Source organism: Carassius auratus, chromosome 29 (assembly GCF_003368295.1).
Source record: "Carassius auratus strain Wakin chromosome 29, ASM336829v1, whole genome shotgun sequence".
Classification (NCBI taxonomy): Eukaryota; Metazoa; Chordata; class Actinopteri; order Cypriniformes; family Cyprinidae; genus Carassius; species Carassius auratus.
In genome coordinates, this window is record NC_039271.1 from 13,616,489 (window position 1) to 13,637,768 (window position 21,280).

Consider the following 21,280-nt stretch of genomic DNA (forward strand, 5'->3'; position numbering starts at 1 on the left):
TTTCCTCTTTATTTAGTGTTAAAACATTAAAATTTTGTGTATAGTATATTAAATAGGAGTAGTTGGGGAATTTGGTTTTATCTTATCAAGCTAGGGGAGATCAAGGCTATGGGTTTTATCTCAGAAGCGAGAGGAGCCATGTAATGATGGCTGTGTCTTGCAGTGTGCCGCCGGTTGCAGGATTAAAGCAGCGTTCCAGGTTCGGAAGAGTCTGCATGCTTGGGTCAAAGGGCATCTGTGTGGGTACAGTAATGCATTAGAGACGGAATCACACACGTCTGTCAGGAGGTTTTTTCCCAATCATAATAACACATGTTCGAATTGCTGTTGTTATTGTTGACAGATTAAAACTTTTTAAATAGGGTTTCGTTCATTGAAATATAAATATTGGATGAAAAACCTATGAATATATATGACAGTGTGACACTTCACCTCTGTAATGGTGGCTGAATTGAAATCGGGCTTCAGTAAATTTTGGATCTCGGAGCAGATGCATGTGGTTTTCTCCAAAAACTTTTCCTGAAACAAACCATTGGAGGTGAATTTCAAATAGAGGTAAATACTGGGTACTCTACATTTAGGGTTAGTGTAAAAAGTACAGCATGGTGATTTAAGACTCGGAGAAACCTGTCTGTGTGGGGTGGAGGTAGATATTTTCTGCTCCTTTTCTTCTTGTGGGCTGAAGGAAGCGGCTGAGTTGGTGGAGGGTGAAACATGCCCATCAACCTCTTCACATGTTGAGCTCAGCAGGGCATGAACGGCCTTCAGCCTGGATGGAGCAATAAGAGTAAACTAAACTCAGTTAACTAACACTTAAATCAAATGCACAAAAAAATGGGTAATTCTTAACCATCGTTCCCTTCCTGCTAAAAATGTGCTCTGTAAAAACAGTGACTCTTCATGGCCTTTAAATACTGGAATATTGTGTCCATGAGCATTATCTTAGCAAGTGGAATCCAACACAAAATAAGGTTTGTCTTTGGATAGATAAACATAACTTATACCTGTCCAAACAGATCGCTCTCTGTCCAGCCTGTAGTACTGCCACTACATCTGCAGTAGGGCTCATTGCTGATAGAGGAGCATTATTTACAGCAAAGAGAAGCAGAATCTGAAGACATCAAATACAACACTGCTCAGGAACTGATGTTTATGACTGAGACAACTTTTCAATTGAAATAAAAGGATAAGCAGATCAAAAAACTTACTCTAAAGGACTAGAATAAAAAAAAAACATGAGTTCAAATAATTCGTAAACACTTGAGGGTCTGACTACCGTGTTGTTCTCTGACGTGGGTCTGTACCACTGGATGATCAGTTCCTGGATGTCAGTGCTGGCCCAGGGGTAAAGATCTGACAATGGCTGCCCATGCTGGCAAGGCTTAGGAGACAGACAACAATAACAATTTCATTTTTTTCTGTTATCATTATTATATAACAGGTAATGCATGTGTGAACAGAAACCTGTATTCGCTGAGGCCTCAGTATTACATCTGCAGGGGGATCAGGAACGGCCCACTGATCTCTGTAGGAGGGTTGGTGACGGCTGAAGAAGGTGTGTAACTGGGACAGTCTGAGAGCAAGTTTGGGATCACCGGACATGGACAGCAGCCCATCAACACCCTGCACTGCTCCTGAATAGAAGCCAATTACACCAAAACATATACATATATATATATATATATATATATATATATATATATATATATATATATATATATATATATATATACACACAGTACAAATGCTTTCACAGAGTAGATTTATTGATTGTTTAATGAACTGAATGAAAAAGCCTTAGTTGCTTGTGCTGTACCTGGTTGTGAAGAGACCTGTAGGAGGTTGATTAAGTGCATGTAGTAGCGGGACATATGAACCCAGGTCAGCTGAGGGCATTTCCTTCTGTTAATCTCATGCTCAGCATCCATGAATGCCTCGGGATTGGTGACACAGTTCTCAGGGTTTTCTAGCCCCCCTGCCAATGAGATGAGCACATGTACGTATTTAGAAATGAATACTTTTGTTCACTTTCTATTCTTCAAAGACTCCTAAATATATTAAAGCAGCACAACTGCTTTCAACATTGATGATAAAAAGAAATGTGAAGCAGCAAATCAGCATATTAGAATCATTTGTGAAGGATCATGTGACACTGGAAGGCTGGAGTGATGATTGCTTTTCACATGAATAAATCACATCTATATATTAAAAAATAAATCAATAATTTTAAATTGTAATAATATTTCACATTATTACTTTTTCAAAAATACTGCTTCCAAAAATATTTAAAAATCTTACGGACCCCAAACTTTTGGATGGTTACGTCTACTTCATCTGATTCAAAGCAAGAATCTAACACAAGACCTAAATCCCTATGTCTAATGCAAAACTAAATACTGAATTTTGGGTTAGATGTTACCACAGGGGTGAAAGAGATCATTCAATGCAAAGTCAGGCAGGGCTTTAGTTGCAGAAAGGGGTACAGGGCCTTCTGTAACATGAGTAAATCCATGCGAATGGCCACATTTGCCAATAACTTCTGATGTCTAGAAAGCAAAAGGATAAAACGAGGATGAATCCTTTCTGAACAAACTTCATTCGGATGTGTGGATGATGTCCATACACACCTTCAAAGCCATCCTCAAACAAATCCAGCTTAGCAGTGGGTAGGTCTCTCTGACTGTTTCCTACGAAAACCACACACAGATGCATAAATATCACAGAGGTACGCTGCTGTTATCCTCAAATTCTGTCAGTTTAAAGCACCTTGCTGGACTCATCATGTGTTGGTGAGGGGGGAGGAGTCTGATGTTTAGGGGGTGGGGTAATCTGCTCGCACTCTTGCAAGTATATCAAAGCCATTTCCAGGTAGCACTTGTGTGTCAACCTGAAATATTCACATACACAAAATGTGAGTCATGTATGAACAGAATTAGAGGAGAACTTTAGTAAAACAACTTACCGCAAGCTTTGGCTAAAAGTACAGTTAAATGTGGTTAAACACCCAAAAAAGGCCTCTAGGACTTTCTGAGGATCAGATTTTTGCATGGAAATAAGATGTCTGCCCACTACTCCTGCAAACACAAATGATCGACCATCTGCGATTATTACTGGTGCACAAGACAAGACGCTAGATATAAAGATCACTCCATACTGGTCACCTGTGCAGTAGAGGATATCAGCCTCCAGCTGGCGGTCTCTGTTGGCAGAGGCCTGAGAGATGCTGAGCGCAGACTGCAGAACTTCTTGAGCAGATATTAAGGGCCTCCAGGGTTCCTCACCTCCTTCAGAGGAACTTGACAAGGCCTGCAATGCCAAAGAGTGACCTGGAACAAACAGAATCAATATGCGGCAAAATCACAGTAGAAACTCAGCTTGCATTTTGTACAAAGAAATGGCCATGGCTTAGCAAAAGAATTGTTAAAGTTTAAGATTAGGTTTAGGTTTGACATTTAATTCTATTTAGGCTAAATGCTTACAAGTAAGACAAATGATGACTCAGTATGCAAAATGATATAATAAAGAAATCTAATCACAATTTAGATATAAAATATCATATAACAATTTTAATTCTAAACATTTTTTCAACAAAAAAACTAAAAAGGAATAGCACACCTAAGGCTATTTATAAACCAAAGTTTCTATATGTTAAGCAGTTCTGAGCAGTTCTAAGTTTACTGCACAAGTTGAACACTTAAAGAGTGTAATGTTAGAGGACTATCAGGCTATGCTGTTGTCATACCGATCCGCATGGTTGTCCTGGCCAGCAGGGGAAGCTGCGGAAGATAAATATTCTTTAGGCCAGCTAGTAGTTCCACCTCGCCTCCTTTTTTGAGACCTATGGACTCTCCAAAGGCACAGAGCTGAAAACAAAGAACAATATTACCAATTCAAAATATGTCAAACATGCATTTAATGTTGTTGTTCTTATATGTTCAAAATGACCTGTTCTAGAAACTCTACGTCTTTTTCAGATCTTTACTGTCTTTAGATTACAACAAAGGTGAAGTGCACCTGATTATCTACTCTTGTGTAATGCTTCACCAAACATTTCGAGCATAATATCCGAAACCTGTTGCTGCAGTAGTTTCTGTGTGAGCAGGTGAAGAGTCTGGCTTCCTGTTCCTCTCAGCTCACTAAGAAGTAACGCAGCCTCAGCTAGAGTCATCTGAGAGCGCAGAGATAGAGCATTGCGTCCGGATAACAAGCTCACAATCTCCTAAACAGACACACAGGTCATCATCCAACAGAAACAGTCAAATAACACAGCGTCAGAATCAACTGTCATAACAAACTACTGACCTGTAGCATGGACGTGCTGTCTTCTCTGGGTCTGCCACGGTGTGTATTAAGTTGGACGCCTTGTAGGAGCAGCAGGGCTTTAGAGTCAGGGTCTCCCCAGGCCTCTGCTTCCTCCAGACCTTCTTTCAGAAGTCGGAGCGCCTCTGCACTGCTGTCTGCACCTGCACGAGCAAACGCAAGCTGTCAAACACCAAATACCAATTCTACCGCATTAAGCTTTGCAAGGCAGCTAACCGGAACAGATTGCAGTTCCAGGGATATGGCCTACGAGGGAGCGAACCACTGCCAGCCTACAGCGCAACCAGAAAAGGAGATCCGTGCGTTCTCTCGCTTCCACTTCTTCTGGAACACCTCCGCTATTGAGACTGAGAACAGACTTTGCGTCCCCAGAGCTTGTCTGTAGAGAAAAAGACAAAGAGATAAAAGTCGAATGAAACTGAATCTGTCCTTTAGAGCATGGATGACACACGATCTGAATTAAGCACTGAATTTCTGGAAGTAAATCAAAGGTTGATTATTGCCTGTTGTGCTTTGGCTCTGGGTCGTCTGAAAGCAGAGGAGGGTGGTCCGGGAGGAGGCAGCGGGCGGAAATCACTTTGAAACACAGGAGACCCCTGAAGGAGCCTCAAAGCAGACACTGACAAATCTGCACTACAATAGAGAGGAGACGTATAGTTTTACAATGGGTTCAAACTACTATACGTGCCTGCATACCGAGACATTCAATACCATAAAAAGTTTGAGGCCGGTTAGGATTTTAAATGCTATTCAAAGTCTCATCTGCTCATATGCCCATCAAGACTCGATTTATTTGATCAACAACACAATGATATGGTCAAATATTATTACAATTTAAAGTAACCGCTTTCCATTTTAATATATTTTAATATGTAATTTATTTTTGTGATGGCAAAGCTGATCTTTTAGCACCCATTACTTCCACTGCTTCATATTTTTGTGGAAATCATGATACATTTTTTCAGGATTCTTCAGTGAATTTTAAATTAAGTGAAAATTAAAAAATTATCTTAATTTGGAACATTATAAAAGTCTCTACTCGTAATTTCGAATAAACGAATGCATCCTTGCTTAATAAAACTACTAATTTCTTAAAAAAATAAAATAAAATAAATCACACAGAGCCCAAGCTTTGTAACAGTAGTGTTCATAGACACCCACACAACTACACAAACATGCACTCTTCTTCATGATTTAAGTTTCTGCACTACCTGGCAGCCATTCTGCCCTGCTGCATGTTGATATTGGACATTAACAGTCTGATCTCCACTGCCAGCTCCATTTCTTCAGGATCGGTGCTCAGCGGATCTGGGGTAAAGAGCTCAGGACTAACCAGAGCATGTGCTTCTTTTAGAAGTATGGCCTAAATGGGGCAATAAAGAGACATTATGTTCACTTTGTCCTTAATGTTCTTGGCATTGGGTAGAGGCATTTATATTTGTGCTTATAACTTCATATTTGACTGCTATTAATGCTATAGGGTCAAATAATGTTCTAGATCTGGAAGAACAATTTAACAAAAAAATAGTTGGAAAGGCTTTAACAGTAAAATGGAGCACCTTGACTTCTCCTAATGTGAGTTTCCTGGCACTGAGCTGGAGACCCTTGGAGTTGTCACTGCTGGAGACATCAGGCAAACAGGAAGTGCTAGATGATTTCTCTTGAGATGACTCTGTGGGTTAATGAAAATATTTTAGTAATGTGTGAATTTATCATTGAAATGTATAATCTGTAACTGGCCATAATAAACTAGTACTGAAATGATACCTGTTGTCAGTGGCTCAGGCAGGTCATGTATAGTACTACATATGGCCAAAATGAGATGAACTCTGGCCATCAGGATTCGCCTGGTTAACCTTGAGCCATAGAGAGCCATGATGTCTTTACTGGGCCTCCTACTGACCACTTCATCCAGCACCTGAGTAAGCGATCACACCAGCTTTATGCTTTTTACAACAGTACAGTATGTAGTCAATGACTTGATGTATTGATCTGTAAACTTACTTGAAGATTGGAAGGATCCAACAGCGGTTTCCCTTCAGTAAATATTTCCTTTGCCTGTGGGATTTATTGTGATTTTTCATTAGCCATTACTTCAGTCCTCAAAGTCATATGATACTCCAGAAATCATTCTAATATGCTGATTTGGTCCTCAAGAAACCTTTCTTATGACCTAATGCTGAATACAGTTGTGCTGCTTAATATTTTTGTGGGAACTGTAAAACGTTTTTCAGCACTCCTTGATAAATAAAATGTTCAAAAGAACAATACTGATTTGAAATATCAATTACATATTATACACAAGCAATTATACATTTTACTACGAAAAAGATAATAGCATGTATAGCTTTTGTCATCTGGGTATTTTATATTGTTTATGCTGCTTTACCCAAAATGGCTTCTCTGTTCTGAGGCATCCATGGGGTACAGGGATTTCCTTGCCAAATGTGAGACTGCTGAGTTCTTTACATGCCTCAGTGAAGGCCCCCAATTCTGTCAATACCTTTACCTGTATACACACACAAACTCAATGGCAACTCAACAGACTCAAATAGACAAACATATTCACTGAATAAACAGATTTACAAGATGTACAAGAATATACATCAACATCTTTCAAACCTTCAGTATTCTGCATGTGACAGTGAGGTGCAGATCACGACAAACTGTTCTGGCGACATACAGGTACAGAGCCAGCACAGGAAGAACCTGAAGGATGATGAGTTAAATATAAAGATGGAATAGACATCAGCTGTAAAATGCACAAATGCTGCTATAACCATCTTAACGTAAGTGTAAATGAATGTTGCTTTGGTACCTTGATAAGATGTCCTGAGGTATACAGCCAGTGGCAGAGAAAAGACAAACTGGCAACAGTGCTACCGAGATTCCCCCGATTGGGCTCAGAGAAGAGGTCGATACCTGGGATCAGCTCCGTCTCCACAGAGTACGTGGAGTATGCCAAGTCCGTCATCGGATGGGGCATAGAAGCCATCAGCAGGCACTGTGAAGCATATGACCTTATTAAGTTTTATTTTTGATATTGGTGCTACTATTCATAATTTCCTCATTAGCTGAGTTTAAAACAGAGGACTTATACCAAACTCTAAGAAAAGCAACTCAATTCTCACCTTGAAGAGTTTGCCACAGAGAAGGCAGCACTTTGTGCGCAGATCGATGTTGGAAGTCAGGATGTGCCTGTTATTAGAGGAAAAGAATCATACCGCTGTGATGGAGCACAGTCACAAATAAAGTTTATGGTTTCTCACTTACTGGGCAATCTTGGCTGAAAGCAAAGCTCCCTGGAGGCAGCCCCATATCCCAGCATGCTGCAGGGTGTCCTGAGAGGAGCTGCTACCCCATGAGTCACCATCCCAAGATTCCAGAACTCCAGAGCTTTGCAGAGCACAGTCCAAAGCCTTACTCCAGAAAGCGTGTGCAGATCTATACATAAACATAAACAAACACAAATAAATGAAGAATTAATTTTTGATCACCTACACTTCCATTCAAAAGTCTGTGGTCCATAAGATTTATTTTATGATAAAAATTTAGTAAGGATGCAGTAAATTGACCAAAAATAATAGTACAGAATTCAAAGTACAAAGTATAAAACATCTACAAAGTAGTGTAAACATATACAGTACAACTTCTGTAATTAATATAGAATAATTGCAGGAAAGTAATGCTGTGAACGCATCATACTTTCGATTTCCATTGTAGAAATGCAGGTTTCCAAGGTCATGGAGTGCTTGCACCTGAAGGGAGTTGTACTTATTTGCTTGAAGATATTCTGCATGAAACAACAAAACAACATAACTGTATCGGAAAAGCTTGCTCGTGAACAATTTCTGCTTGTAAGTTGTCAATGTTCCGATCGGTCCTCACTAATAGCATTGTTGTAGGAAGAGAAAACAGTCTGGAGCTGTGATGGTGGCAGGGTGGTGGTGTAAATTGAGCCCAGAGAGCTGAAGTCCTCTGCAGAGAAGTCTGGAGGGCTGATGCCTGGCAGGGTGCTGGCTGCAATGCTGAATTCCACTTTTCCCTGCAGTACACCGCTGGGCTCTTTAGAAAATGGCACCTCAACATATGCTGAGGCCACATGTCAAGAGTGTGATTGAAAATATAAAGAAAATACAGTTTTATATAGTTTATATAGTTGTGTATTATAGTTTAAAGTCCTAAAAACACAGACTTGAGTAACCAAAAGTGTTTTTAAAATAGCAATTTTCAATTTAGAAGTAAATGACGTTTATGGTTCTGACTTTTTCTAATTTATGTATAATGTAATATGAAAGTCTCTTCAAGTAATGTTCACTTTTTTCATGATTCTTTGAGGAATTGAAATTACAAATGCCTTTACTGACTGAATACGTCCTTGCTGAAAAAAGAATGGCTGTCTTTAAAAACAAAACAAACTGTGTGTAAGACTTACAGTGCTGTGTGTCTGCCAGTAGCAGCAGGAGTAGAGTTCGGCTGTGCTGAAAAGTCAGCAGTGTGTGATTTCTTTTCTCCAGTGTATCTCTGAAACAGTGCAGTGTGTCCTCTACATCCAACGGTACACACACCAGACACATGGCTCTCTTCACATCTATAGTAAATTATAAAGCACGCATAAAGACTCACATAAGGTCTTTTAAAAAAATTAATTACACATTTAGCATAATCATGTATAATGACCCGAATATGATATTCATGCACTGCAGCACTGGCACCGCAGCACTGGCCAAGAAAGCACGCATCTTCTCTACTTCCTCCGCAAACTGAGAAGAGCCAGAGCTCCGGCCCCCATCATGTGCACATTCTATAGAGGCACCATCGAGAGTATCCTGACTAGCTGCATCACTGTGCGGTATGGCGCCTGCAAAGCGTCCTGCCGGAAGACTCCACAACGCATAGTGAGAGCAGCTGAGAAGATCGTTGGTGTCTCTCTCCACTCCCTCCAACACATTTATGGAACCCCTCTCACCAGTAAAGCCCTCTGCATCGCAGGTGATCCCACTCACCCATCAGCTTCTCCAGTCTGCTAAGACTACAGAGTCTCCAGGCCAGGACCAGCTGATAGATGGACAGCTCCATCCATCAGGCTGACAGGAAGCTGAACTCCCTCCCAACCTTGCCCCCACTCCCCTCTTTTTCCCCATGACCCACTGAACTCTGAACCTCAGTACACCCCTCCCCCCACCAACCCAGCTCTGACTAACACTCTGGGACCTGCACCAGACACTATGTACAGCATTGGTCTGCTCACTATCTCATCTAGCATTGACACTTTAACCAGACTAAATAAGCTATTTTGTTTATTCACTGGTTTACTTCACTGGTTTGCATTCTGTCTGCCATGTGCCTTGTGCTGCTTAACTTATCTTTCTTTTACATGACCTATTTGTATATTTGTATAGTTGTACTTTTTATCTTATTATTTTATTATCTGTATTTAATGTTCTACTGTTAGTGTTATCTGTACACACCAAGGGTAACACAATTTCAATTCTCTGTAGGTATGTATTGTACATGTGGAAGAATTGAAAATAAAGCAGACTTGACTTGACTTGATATGGAATATGCACAAAATGGTAAATTAATCAGAAAATAAATGGAACCTGGCAGTCCTAATTTGTACCTGCAAGTTCCTTGGGCTTTGGTTCAGAATCCTTTGCAGTGATCATAATCGGACCTCTTCCACAGGGGAACAGTAACAGCCTGCTTGCATAATTCCTGCAGGTCACCTATGGATGTCAGTCACATTTTAACACATTAAGAACAGGCTGTGAACTCAAAATGTTAAGCATTGCTTGTCAAAGTTAATCAGAATGATGTGTATGTGATCATTTATCCGTACCTTTTCTCCAGAGATCATCTCAGTGTAGGTGAAGTGAGGTTGAGGAGCTGGAGGGCCCCCAAAACAGCTGATCCTATCCAACAGTCTCCTCTGTGCATGCACCAGAACAGGTGTTACCATGTGAGAGTAGCGCTGCCTAAAACCCATAACGCAATGTTTTTCAATAGTTACACTTTTTTCAAGAGGATTTATATTCATATATACATTGCGATTGCTTGTATACTTTCAGCAAGTATACAAATGAATACTGCACAAGCATTGGTGAGTTATCAGCATACCGTGTATATGTATTAAAAATTAGGGCAAGGTGGGCTAGATTCTCCCACTTGGCCTGATAGTACAGAAGCTCTAATGTGTGCAGGACCAGAGTCCTCAGCCAGCGCAGATCTATCACTGTCCCGTCATCCATTGGGCTAGAGAAGTGCAGACTAGCCTCAAGCTCTGCATCTTGATCATCATAAACATTCCACAGCTAGAAAATAAAAATAAAAATGGTGCAAAAGACCAATCATTATCAAGTATCCCATTGACAACTTTTAAGTGAGTCACAGGATGACTGAAAAAAATAACATGATTATAATTAAATAATTAATAGATACCTAAAGTGATTAACTCAATATCTTAATAAATAAATAAATAAATAAAATACAATTAAATTAAAATAAAATGCATACTGGAATCATATTCCTCCCCCTTCTTTTATAATGTAGAGGGCCTTTGAACAATGTGTTAGACATTGGGCCTTGAATTCAATAAGGTCAAGATCTGCTCTAGAAGTGATGTGGATTAACCTTCAGCTTTTCCATCATGTCCATGAGAAGATCTGAGGCCAGTACTAGTAGAGGAGTGATCACTGTATACAGCTGCTCTATCGTCAGCCGTCTGGCATGGGCAACAGGGCCTTGGGCATGCTCCAACATCAGGGCCAGTGTGCTGGATTGGTCCCAGAGAGTCCTACAAGCCCATTGTAAAGTTGTCCAGTGCCCCCACCGATGAGCCAGCACCTAGTGGAAAAAAATGGGATGTCGTCATTAGAATGGCGAGATAAAGTGCATGGCAAATTATGACTATTTAAATGAAATGTAATTTACCATAGCTCTGCGCATGTGTACAGAGGCTTTGTTGAGTGTGTCCAGTAACTGAGACGGGGTTTGATGAGCGGGAGCACTGACAGCTTTAGAGTCACGAGTATGCCGAAAGTCCGCTTCATCTTCCACATCACTATCTGCAGAGCTGAACTCCTCGTCACTGGTATTTGGTTCTCCTGAGGATGTAACGTAAAGCTGGACAATCCTATACTGCATCTACATGTAATGATCTACACTATCAATCAAAGGTTGGGGTCAGTTATCCATTTTTGTTAAGAAATTAATACTTTTTTCAATGTCTGAAGAATTACCTAAAACAATATAAAAAAAAATTTGTTTGAACATTTTATTCATCAAAGAATCCTTAAAAACTGATTTTATCAATGATGATAGAAATGTTTCATGAGCACCAAAATATAATGTAAAAATGATTTCTGAAGGATCATGAGACACTGAAGACAACAGTGAGCAAAAGTGTAGATTCTGTCACAACAGTGTAGGGCTCTCATGCTAAAGAGACTTTAACCCACCTTGATTAGTGTCCTTAACTTTGTGCTCAACAGCTTTTGTGTGAGCACGGCTTGTAGGACGGGGTACAGCTTTGGGATTTGGAAGCGTCAGTTCAGGTGGTCTGATGTGCTGTGGAACGTTCTTCCACAGAATCAACATTCCACAGTGAGCCAGAGAAAAGAAAGACTGCGAAAGATGACTGAAACTAGAAAGGATCAAAAAAAGCTCAAGTTTTACTACTTGGTTCAGAGAAAACAATAATTAGAGAGTTATTAACAGAACAGAAAAACAGACTTGATATTAAGATCAGCTTGAGGTTGAAGACCCAAACTGACATCGCTATTGATTAATTGGCATTATTCAGTTTTCAGATTTGCTTTTGGATCTAACTACCAGAGCTTTGGAGGTGGTCCCAGGTTCCTCTTCAGCAGGCCTAGGTGGGCACAAGCCAGACTCAGATTGACATGGCAACGCCACAGTGAATCCTCTGAGCGCATCTGCCTCAGCTTCCAGCACCGCTGATGTCTTCTGATAAGAGCAGCCAGTTTACTTAGCAGGATGTCCACAGCTCTGACCTCTCTGAGAGACACAACGGCAAATACAGATAAAGTTTTAAAGATGTAATCACATACACTAGCATTAAAACGTTTAGGGTCAGTAAGATTTTTTTTTAAAGAAATACAGTATTAAGAAAATGCAGCTTTTTGGAGCATAAGAGATGATTTCAAAGACATTTAAAAAAAAAGTACAGAATCCACACAATTGAATGTTAGTGTACATTTAAAAAAAATTTAAGATGGAATATTTAATTATTTTGAATGCTGTTTTACCTTTCAGAGTTTTGGCTCTTGAATGCAATCAAAAGTTTCTTCTGTAGCAACTTCCTGCCATCCCAAAATGTGCCATCTTTTTGTTTCTGAAACATAGATTCAGGGTGTTTATAAAATGAAAGAGATCATGCATTTAATATGTGTAAATGTGTTCTAATGTGTCGCAATACGTTAACACATTTTATGAAACAGAAGCTTACTTTGGTATTGTACTCAATCACAGAGGCTGTGAAGTCTTTAAACTCTTCCCCTGGAAGACCTGAGTGCTTCTTTAGCCCAAACAAAGCCTCATCACGTCTAGAAATAATACAGAAAGCTAAAACATTTAACACAAAACACCTACTCACTGTTTGCAAGCATGGACTACATAAACACACACCTGCTGAGCCAGTTGAAGATGTCCTGCTCCCACTGCAACACCGGATCCAGCTCATCTTCTAGCAGGGCTTTCTTGAGTAAGTGCACAACAAACTCCAGAAAACAAGACTTCTGCTTGAACTTCATCACTAGATCAATCAATCACACGCACATGCAAATATACGAAATGAGTGTATTATAGCTCATTCAGTGAATCAGATTTTCTGTAGTATGTGTTTTTTTACATACCCTCTTTAAAGGCATGCTGGAGGGGGCTGTTTTCAATCACCATATAGAGTACGACAGGGTCTTCCTGTCCAGTAAGCTCACATCCATCAGACCCTGCTCCAAAAGCCAAATAACATACTTTTTACTTATTGTTTACTATATTTTTGTTTACACATTGACTTCCTGATCAAACACATGAGAGAAAAAAAAAAAGATGGACCTGTTTTGTTACAGGAAGTGACATCACGGTTTCCTAATGTTTCCGTAATCCTGGTTTTCATGACCTCTAAAACCTTTAGCTGCTCGCTTGGCCCCTCATCATGGCTGGCAGCTGTCTTCTTCTGCAAATCAAACACACATGCACTGACATTAATATTTATTAAAGAAGATGGTCTGTGATAACCAAGACACATTACACACCCCATCCAGCTCCACAGATGATGTTTTTTTGGCGGGTTGCTGTGAGGGCTCAGTGATCTCCTGAAGAAGCCTCATTCCCAGCTCAAACACAGATGATGCCATATGACTCCCCTGAGTGGAGCGCAAGCTCTAAAAGCAGACAGAAACACATCGAACAGCTGTGACATGTGCAAACATAGCCATTTCTGGTGAAGGTGACATCTACAGGATGCTGGATGAAACACAAATTCACTACTAAAAGTTTGAAGTCAGAAAGTTGTTTTCTTTTTTAGAGGAAAAAAAAGAAGTTAATTTAACTTTTACACAGTAAGGACACAGAAATTATCAAAAGTGACAGTAAAGATATTTATGTTTTTTTCCTCACATCTTTCTTAACAGGTGAGCAGTATGTAACTACTACCTTGGCTAAATAATATGTCAAACAGGCGACCATGTGTTCCAGGGACTCTGTGGTGGCAACAGGCCGCTTCTGCTTGAGGACTTCTGGAATCTCCAGCAGCACTGTAAAGCACTTCAGCAACACCTGAAACACACAGATGCAATGAAGCATCTAAAGTTACCTTTGCTATGGCAAAGCCATCATATAAACAATTGTCTGAAAATGAAATTATGGAACTCCTGACTAATGTTTCTCCTCGACCCAACCAAATCTAATCAAACATTCAAATCTTTCAGACAAAAACCTAATAGGACTGAACAGACAGGCTTACACACTGGCATATTTTATCGTTATCTCTAGCACATTTATAAAAGTAGTCACCTCTATGCCCGGCTCTGAAGGGATCTGGTTGAAGATTAATGGAGTGAGAAGGCCGTAACAGCTCACTACAGCCTGCAGGGCGCCACCAGTGTCACTGAGGTGCAGAGCAAGATCAATGGCCACCAGCATACGTTCACACTCTGCCAGTCTGGCCTCCTGCGATGGACGGGCAGACAGAGCAGATATACAACGATTATGGTGAATTAACTGGGTTTTATTATCAGTTCTGATTTAATATATAAACCATCATAAGGCTGATTCACTTTCTTCACTCTTGTCTGTTCACTAACCTGGCCCCAGATCAAAGGCCCCCCATCACAGAGGCTGTCACAGAATAACGCCCCCTCTAGGATGTGAATATCTGTCTGGATGAAAATAGTGGAGAAAAACAGCTGCTGTAGGAGAGGAGAAGAAAGCTGCAGGGTCTTTGGGTGGAGTCTGCATGAAATAAAAATAGATGACAAATTGAACATATAAGATAAATTGCATTTATATTACATTATATTATTAATTATTAAACCTTGTTTGAGCCAGTCCTTCGAGGCAGCCTTCTTGTTCTGCCTCTGGACTTGGGGGAAGAGTAAAGTGGCTCCAAAGCTCATTGCAAGCTCTTTTGGCAAGGGAGTAGAGACCTGTCTGATATGCCACCTAAGCAACATAAATCTAACATTAAGTGGTTGGCTATTTTTGGTGGCACACAATAAAGATCGATCCATGTACCTGAGCTATGTGGGCCCAGGTTGTTAGTAGTGGTAGAGGCAGGGAGGCCAGTAGAGGCCTGGTGGTCTCTCCAATGGCACCACCCACCAGTTTGCCCTTTGCATTAAAAGCAGCCACTGCAAAAATGTACTTCTTATCAGGTTCCAACCCGTCTACATGAAATAAATGCCCACCTCTGGCAGGAGTCTGGTTGAAACACAAATTTCATTCCAGGTGTTGAGTATGAAGAGACAACTCAGGCATTTAAAAAGTAGGTAAGGTAAATTCATGATCTGATATTTCAAAGCACCAGCAACCCTACCATATCTCCAGTCCCACACAAACAGCAGTCTTTAAGTCGTACTTTTAGGTTGACACCCTCTGCCTCTCTTCCATAAATACAGTACCAGCAAACCTTAGTCAGAATCAAAGTGAAGTGATGTTTTTTCAGCATTTACACTTGAACACCAGTGAAGAAATACAAAGAGTAATCAACGGATTTCAAAGTGATGCTTATAAAGAAGTTGCAACAACCTCGTCCTCCAGGGCGTATGGTGCAGGTTTGAAGGTCATGGAGCGGTTGGAGCGTGAGAGGACTATTGGGGCTGGTGGTGGCTGTCTCTTCACTGCCATTTCTAAATGGTTATCTGAAGGAAATGCACAACTAAGTAACCTTCTCTCTTCAAGCTCAGCTTTCTCCATTAGCATTGTGGCCTCCTTGAAAGATGAAATCAGAGTTTACATCATGTTATGCCGATGCGATGTGACACCAATTGGTAGGAGTTGGTTTGAAATACTGACCTCAAGTATTTTCTTGGTCTCTTGGCTCATCTGATTCTTTCTAAATGCCAACAGGGCCTTCTGTGCTAGGAACACACACTTAGAGATCTTGTTCTTCTTGATTTTTTCAAGGACAACAGAGTCTGTTAAAGAGTAAGTAAGTATGGGTAAAACAAACTACTTGTTTTATTGCCAAAATGTTAATGTTACATTGTTTTGAAACTCACCTCCTGTAGGTCTGATTGTTTCTGAAGCTTGTACGCGGTTAGCATGTGACTTCTTAAACTCCATCAAACTTATCTCATCTGAGCAGAACAAATATGACAGATTCAGTGACATGCATAAAAACCTGTTTCACTGATATGTCGAAAGTTTGCACGTCTCTCTGACCTGACCAGGAATCAGACAGTTTGAGAGCGAGTCTGTGCTGGAAGGCGAGCAACTCCAGGTGTAAATCCATGGAAAGGGCGGCAAGGTCAGAGGTACTGCTGCTCTCTGGGACTCTGTTGCTCTTGGAACTCTTGTCACAAAACTTCTGTGTTGAAGAGAAATGTGACATTTTATAAAGCATGCTTATTGTATCAACAGTAACAGGAGGTAACAGAGCGCAAAGTAAAACCTGGTATGCTCTTGCCTGCGTGAACACCTCGTCAAAGACAGCAGAACCCCTATAAAGAGACCTGGCCCTTCCTCTGGACACACATTCCACACCTCTTTCCACCAAATCCAGCGCAGTTTGCAGCTGTTCAATTTTGGACCTCTGCAGACATGTTTTACAGTTTTATTATGGTTAAACCCTGACACATTCCCATAAAACTGCATTCAATGTAGTTTGTTCGAATGCTTTCACAACTTCTAAGGTAATTTTACATGCTTATATTCTAAATGTTGAATCTGATGCCGCTGAACCACTTTCAAAAGGGTTTTATCTAATATTTCTTCTCATGGGACAACATACCATAAACAGGGAGCTTGCAGATTTTCTAACAGGGATGGACTCTTGACTGCTATCTTCAGTGGAGGCTACAGAAAGAAAACCACAAAGAAAAATACTGTACTAAAAATACTGCACAAAATAATACTTACCTACTGTAAATACACACAGTAACTAAAAGTGCAAAATTGCACTATTGTTCAAAATATGTTTAAAATGTTTTCCTATACTCCCAAAAGCTGCATTTATTTGATTCAAATACAGTAAAAACAGTAATATTACAATTGTGATATATTTTATAATATATTTTGAAATGCAATTTTTTTTCCTGTCCTGGCAAAGCTGAATTTTCAGCACCCATTACAAGGAATCTTTGATGAGTCATTTTTACAGCACTTGTTCTGTTGTAATACTTCAATCATTTGTATACAGATGAAGGTTTGCTGTTTGAAATCTCATCTTGGCACATGGTACCTGTCTTTCTCCCAGACTGTGGCGGGGCGTCCGCGCTGTTTTCCAGCACCATGGCCAGTCTCAGAGTCATTTCAGTCACTAATATGAAGTCCACTTCAGCCAACTGGTGCTCATGGGCCACTTCACACAGCAAAAGCAGGGTCTCCACCCACTATTGAAAAACAATACATATAAAACACATGTTATGGATTCAGCAACTTATGTTATGAAGCAGCAGCTCCATGATTGTGTTTAAAACTGAAAAAGTCTCTCATAATAAGCATTTAGGTTCTTTTGTTTATTTGAATAACAACCTGGTCTTGGTTTGCCACCCTTCCCAAGTAGCGCACAGGGTCATAGTGTCTCGACCGTGCTCTTTGAAAGACAGTTTTGCATTTAGCCCAAAAGAAGAGCACAATGTCCAACACCAAGTCTGCATCTGGCTGGATATCCTATTTGGACACACACACACACATTGTCAGGTTACCAACAACAAAGTCATGACTTCTTCAGAAAGTGTGCGAGAAAGATCTGACCTTGTCTGTCTTGCAGACACAAGCATGAAGTGTCTGAATAAGACTGAAAAATTCTTCTGTCATGATTGCTGGCACAATGTTCTTGTCTGCAAGGGAATAAAACAATAAAAGAGAGATTAGGTTTATTTTCGGTTTATATAAATATAAAACATAAAAATAATTGTATGTAACCCAAAAAGTAAAAAAATAACATTTTTTAATTAAAAATAAATAAATCCTGAGTCAACTTTATTTAAAACAATTTATCATTAGCTTGTCTTTTGCTATGAGTGAATTCCTCAAATTGTTAGTACCAGCTGGACCATCAAAAGCAGCATCTTTCATGATGAATTTAACTTTTTGATTGGACATCAAATGCTCCACGGCCTCCAAAATCTTCAGTTCCAGCTCATACTTCCTAAACGTGCTGCCTTCCATGTTCTGTGAACAGTACAAGAAAAAAGAACTAGATAGCAGTCTGGCTGATATTTTAAGCCATATCACAGATGTACTCACGGCTAGTGCTGATATAAGTGCAGAAGAGAGCAAGCTGAATGTGCTCCACTGTTCATATCGAAAGACCTGCTTCACAAACTTCACCGCTGCATCTACTGCGATCTCACCCTTTCCTGAAACACACAAAACAGAGACCCTGAGTAACATATAATGCATGAACACGAATGAGAGTGAAAGAGAATAAATGGCAAGTTAAATGCAAGAACTCACCAGCAACAGCTGTGTCGAAGAGGGAAGAGGTAGGAGTGATTGCATTTACAGAGGGAGGCAGGCTCTCATCAAAAGTGTGGTCAGAATCACCAAAACCTGGAAATATTAATAGGGATATTTAAATTCTAAAGGCCAGTTCACATCAACAACGACAAACACAATGTTTATGTTTATGACAAGCCCACATTGCACTTTTGTCGTCTGTCACTTTAAATGCTCAAGCACTTTATAGTAGGATGGATTATGATTGGCTGTTATAAGGATGATATCATTCAACAACTGGAGAGATTATTATAACTTTATTGTTACTGTTATCATTATAGGTATCGTCCTGAATGTGAACAGGCCTTAAAGTGACATTTTGTTGCACGGAGGCAGAGAGGATGAAAAATAGTACCAGACAATAAGCTCGTGCCAGCCGAAATGAGCTCCAGCACCACATCCTGGACCTCGAATTCTTCAGGCATGCCGGTCTGCAGAGGCCTGACAGAGCTGTCCTCTAGAGCTTCCAGCACTGCCAGAAAGCGAGCAGCATTGCCCTCGAACATCTCCATCAGGATACGCTCGGTTGGTGTGCGAGGCCACGGAGTCTACCGAGAAATATAAAGGAAGAGACAGAGGGGCAAAAAAGAGAAAATATTATAGAAGAACTTAGAAAAAAGATGCATTATTAAACTCAATACTCACTTGCTGGAGCTCTTTCAAATTGCTCTTCTGTTTGGGTCTGAAGAGGCCTTTCGGCTTCCTTCGGGGCTCATATACTGAACGCTTAAACACCATCACTGCAAGCTTCTCTCCATTAATGGAGCAACAACATGATTCAAGAGAGACATGAAAACGTGGTAGTTATAATACAAGAACAATAAAAACAACCTGTTTCATTTAGGCAGCATTTTCCTACTTTTATAGTGGCCTCCTTAAAAGCTTGTTGGGTCTCCAGTGACACTTGGGAGCCAGTCATCTCCTCCAGCTTGGCCAGTTCACTGATCTTGCCGAGGGCTCGGCGAGCAAACACCTACAGTATTGCACAACAGGACGCAAGAAGGACAGATTGCCTATGGGCTCTTTGATATCAGTCGTAAAGCTAAGTTGATATGAAACTCACCTCTGCCTGAACTGAAGCACAGTCATGAAAATAACATTTACAAACAGCACAGTAAAGTGTGGCCCTCCATGGCAGGAATTTTGCAGTCAGCAGAGGAACAGAGGTCTCTAGACATGTGCATGCCCATAGTAAGTACTCTAAAACCTGAACAATAGACAACAAAAAGGGTAGCACTTTATTTTACAGTCCTGTTTCTCATGCACAGGATTCTCTTACGAATATATTTTTCTTTTTTGTAAGTGTGAAAATCTTTATTGTCAATTTTGAGAAATAAAAAAAAAGAACTAAAAGGTGTCAAGAAGTGTATGTTCTGAAAAGTGGAACAAAACATCACAGATAAAGGGATGTTTTTGAGTACCTGTGAAGCATGGCCTGCTGACATCAGGAATCTGCATATGTTGTACATGTGTAACGAGCCTGAGAAAATATAGAAAAAGTCACAGTCACCATTCATTGTCAGGGTGATATACTACACCCAGAAGTCTTACTGAAAGTACCATTGTACAGGATCCAGCATAAACTTTCATCAGGCAGAACAGCCTGCATGAGAATGCGCAGAAATCCCAGGATGCTCAGCAGGTTTTGAACCCTGCTCTGGTCTGGGATGGCACCTCTGTCTTTCTCCAAATAGAAGATGCACTGGCATTCTCCCTGAAGAGCACGGAACTACAGACACATAGTTCAAAGGTCATTGAAAACCAAAAAGAAATTGTACTGAAACCAAAAAATGATATTGAAAACAGTCGACTTCAGGGAGGAACTCTAACCGTTAGTCGGGCTCTCTTTGAATCAAAACCATCGGAGAAGAAGGACTGCCTGAAGTGCTCCACATCTCGAATGCTTTCTAGGCTTAGTGTGCAAAACTGCTGCAGATAGAGTCTGTACCCCTGCCAGAGAGCAAGCCTGTAAAGCTTATGAAATTAAGAAACATTTATAGAAAGGAAACGTGTTATGGAATGAATCAAGATAGAATGCATTTGCTAAATGTATTTGATATAACTACCAATTAGTGTAAATGTGGTTAAAAAAGGTAACGTTACTTACCTTAGAGTTCAGCAGGAAATCTGCTGTTTGCAACAGGTGCTCTTCGAAATAAGACGGAGGAAGGCGGGATTTATACTTGTTCCATGTTTCAAACAGTTTTGTGGACCTGTCAGTTAATAAAATATATAAAAAACATAATAGAACATTAAATATACTACAAAGAGCTGATGAAATTCGATTTTTTTTGGCTTTTTATCCTTGTTTATTTCTTACCCTCTAGAATAAGATCGGTAGTCGTAGTTCGGTGAGCTTGAAAGTTTCTTTATATGTGCTTTAAACTCTTTTAGGTCACTTTGAAAAGATGACAGGACTGGGTTATTTTTATCCAGGGGTCCGTAGTAAGACGCTGGTGCAGGGTCCATGGTCCAGACAGCGCGTGAGAGCCGCGAGGCACTGTTGTTGTGTTTGCGTCCGTTGCTATGGATATGACGCGGGCTCGCACTCTCTCGGGGCATGATCGTGCACGAGCGTATAACATAATAGCGACAATCTTCAGTCTGATATTAAAATTCGGTTGATAAAAAATTTATTAATAAAAAAAAAATAATTGGAAACCGACAACTGCAAAACATGACAAGTTTTACACATTTTCATCTTCCCAACCTGCCATCAAAGACTGCCAATGCCATCTAGTGGCCTTTCAGCTCTTGACTGTTAATGACGAATCTA

At 40.3% G+C, this 21,280-nt stretch overlaps 1 protein-coding gene across 6 annotated transcripts; it reads right to left on the bottom strand.

Annotated features, from left to right (window-relative positions):
• Window positions 1-79: 79 nt before the first annotated feature.
• cfap54 (cilia and flagella associated 54) lies at window positions 80-21,091 on the bottom strand. Of its 6 annotated transcripts, none has more exons than XM_026209699.1 (69): window positions 20,825-21,091; window positions 20,612-20,717; window positions 20,335-20,454; window positions 20,065-20,233; window positions 19,926-19,984; window positions 19,568-19,711; window positions 19,364-19,477; window positions 19,150-19,251; window positions 18,860-19,052; window positions 18,463-18,558; window positions 18,253-18,365; window positions 18,051-18,177; window positions 17,758-17,843; window positions 17,536-17,673; window positions 17,243-17,393; window positions 16,793-16,857; window positions 16,454-16,594; window positions 16,225-16,369; window positions 16,062-16,139; window positions 15,856-15,977; window positions 15,589-15,771; window positions 15,377-15,469; window positions 15,076-15,261; window positions 14,876-15,003; window positions 14,646-14,793; window positions 14,356-14,511; window positions 13,960-14,118; window positions 13,596-13,724; window positions 13,396-13,516; window positions 13,197-13,289; window positions 12,970-13,096; window positions 12,791-12,887; window positions 12,591-12,676; window positions 12,154-12,339; window positions 11,781-11,965; window positions 11,254-11,426; window positions 10,954-11,166; window positions 10,441-10,634; window positions 10,163-10,298; window positions 9,944-10,049; window positions 8,756-8,911; window positions 8,209-8,412; window positions 8,026-8,113; window positions 7,594-7,764; window positions 7,452-7,518; window positions 7,139-7,324; window positions 6,943-7,029; window positions 6,710-6,829; window positions 6,325-6,378; window positions 6,088-6,238; window positions 5,880-5,992; window positions 5,532-5,683; window positions 4,824-4,953; window positions 4,537-4,699; window positions 4,303-4,463; window positions 4,073-4,219; window positions 3,743-3,863; window positions 3,162-3,326; window positions 2,963-3,074; window positions 2,767-2,887; window positions 2,628-2,687; window positions 2,420-2,546; window positions 1,817-1,975; window positions 1,465-1,634; window positions 1,277-1,381; window positions 1,005-1,111; window positions 628-769; window positions 433-519; window positions 80-235 (listed from the first exon to the last, which is right to left on the bottom strand). In XM_026209699.1, exons 1-69 carry the CDS (start codon window positions 21,064-21,066, stop codon window positions 116-118), a joined length of 9,156 nt encoding a protein of 3,051 aa, XP_026065484.1. In that variant the 5' UTR covers window positions 21,067-21,091; the 3' UTR covers window positions 80-115. The 6 variants fall into 6 exon arrangements, with proteins under 6 accessions (XP_026065484.1, XP_026065483.1, XP_026065486.1 ...); XM_026209698.1 differs by having other exon boundaries at window positions 16,469-16,594; window positions 20,335-20,478; XM_026209701.1 differs by having other exon boundaries at window positions 1,277-1,372; window positions 13,996-14,118; window positions 20,335-20,478.
• Between the last annotated feature and the right edge of the window lie 189 nt (window positions 21,092-21,280).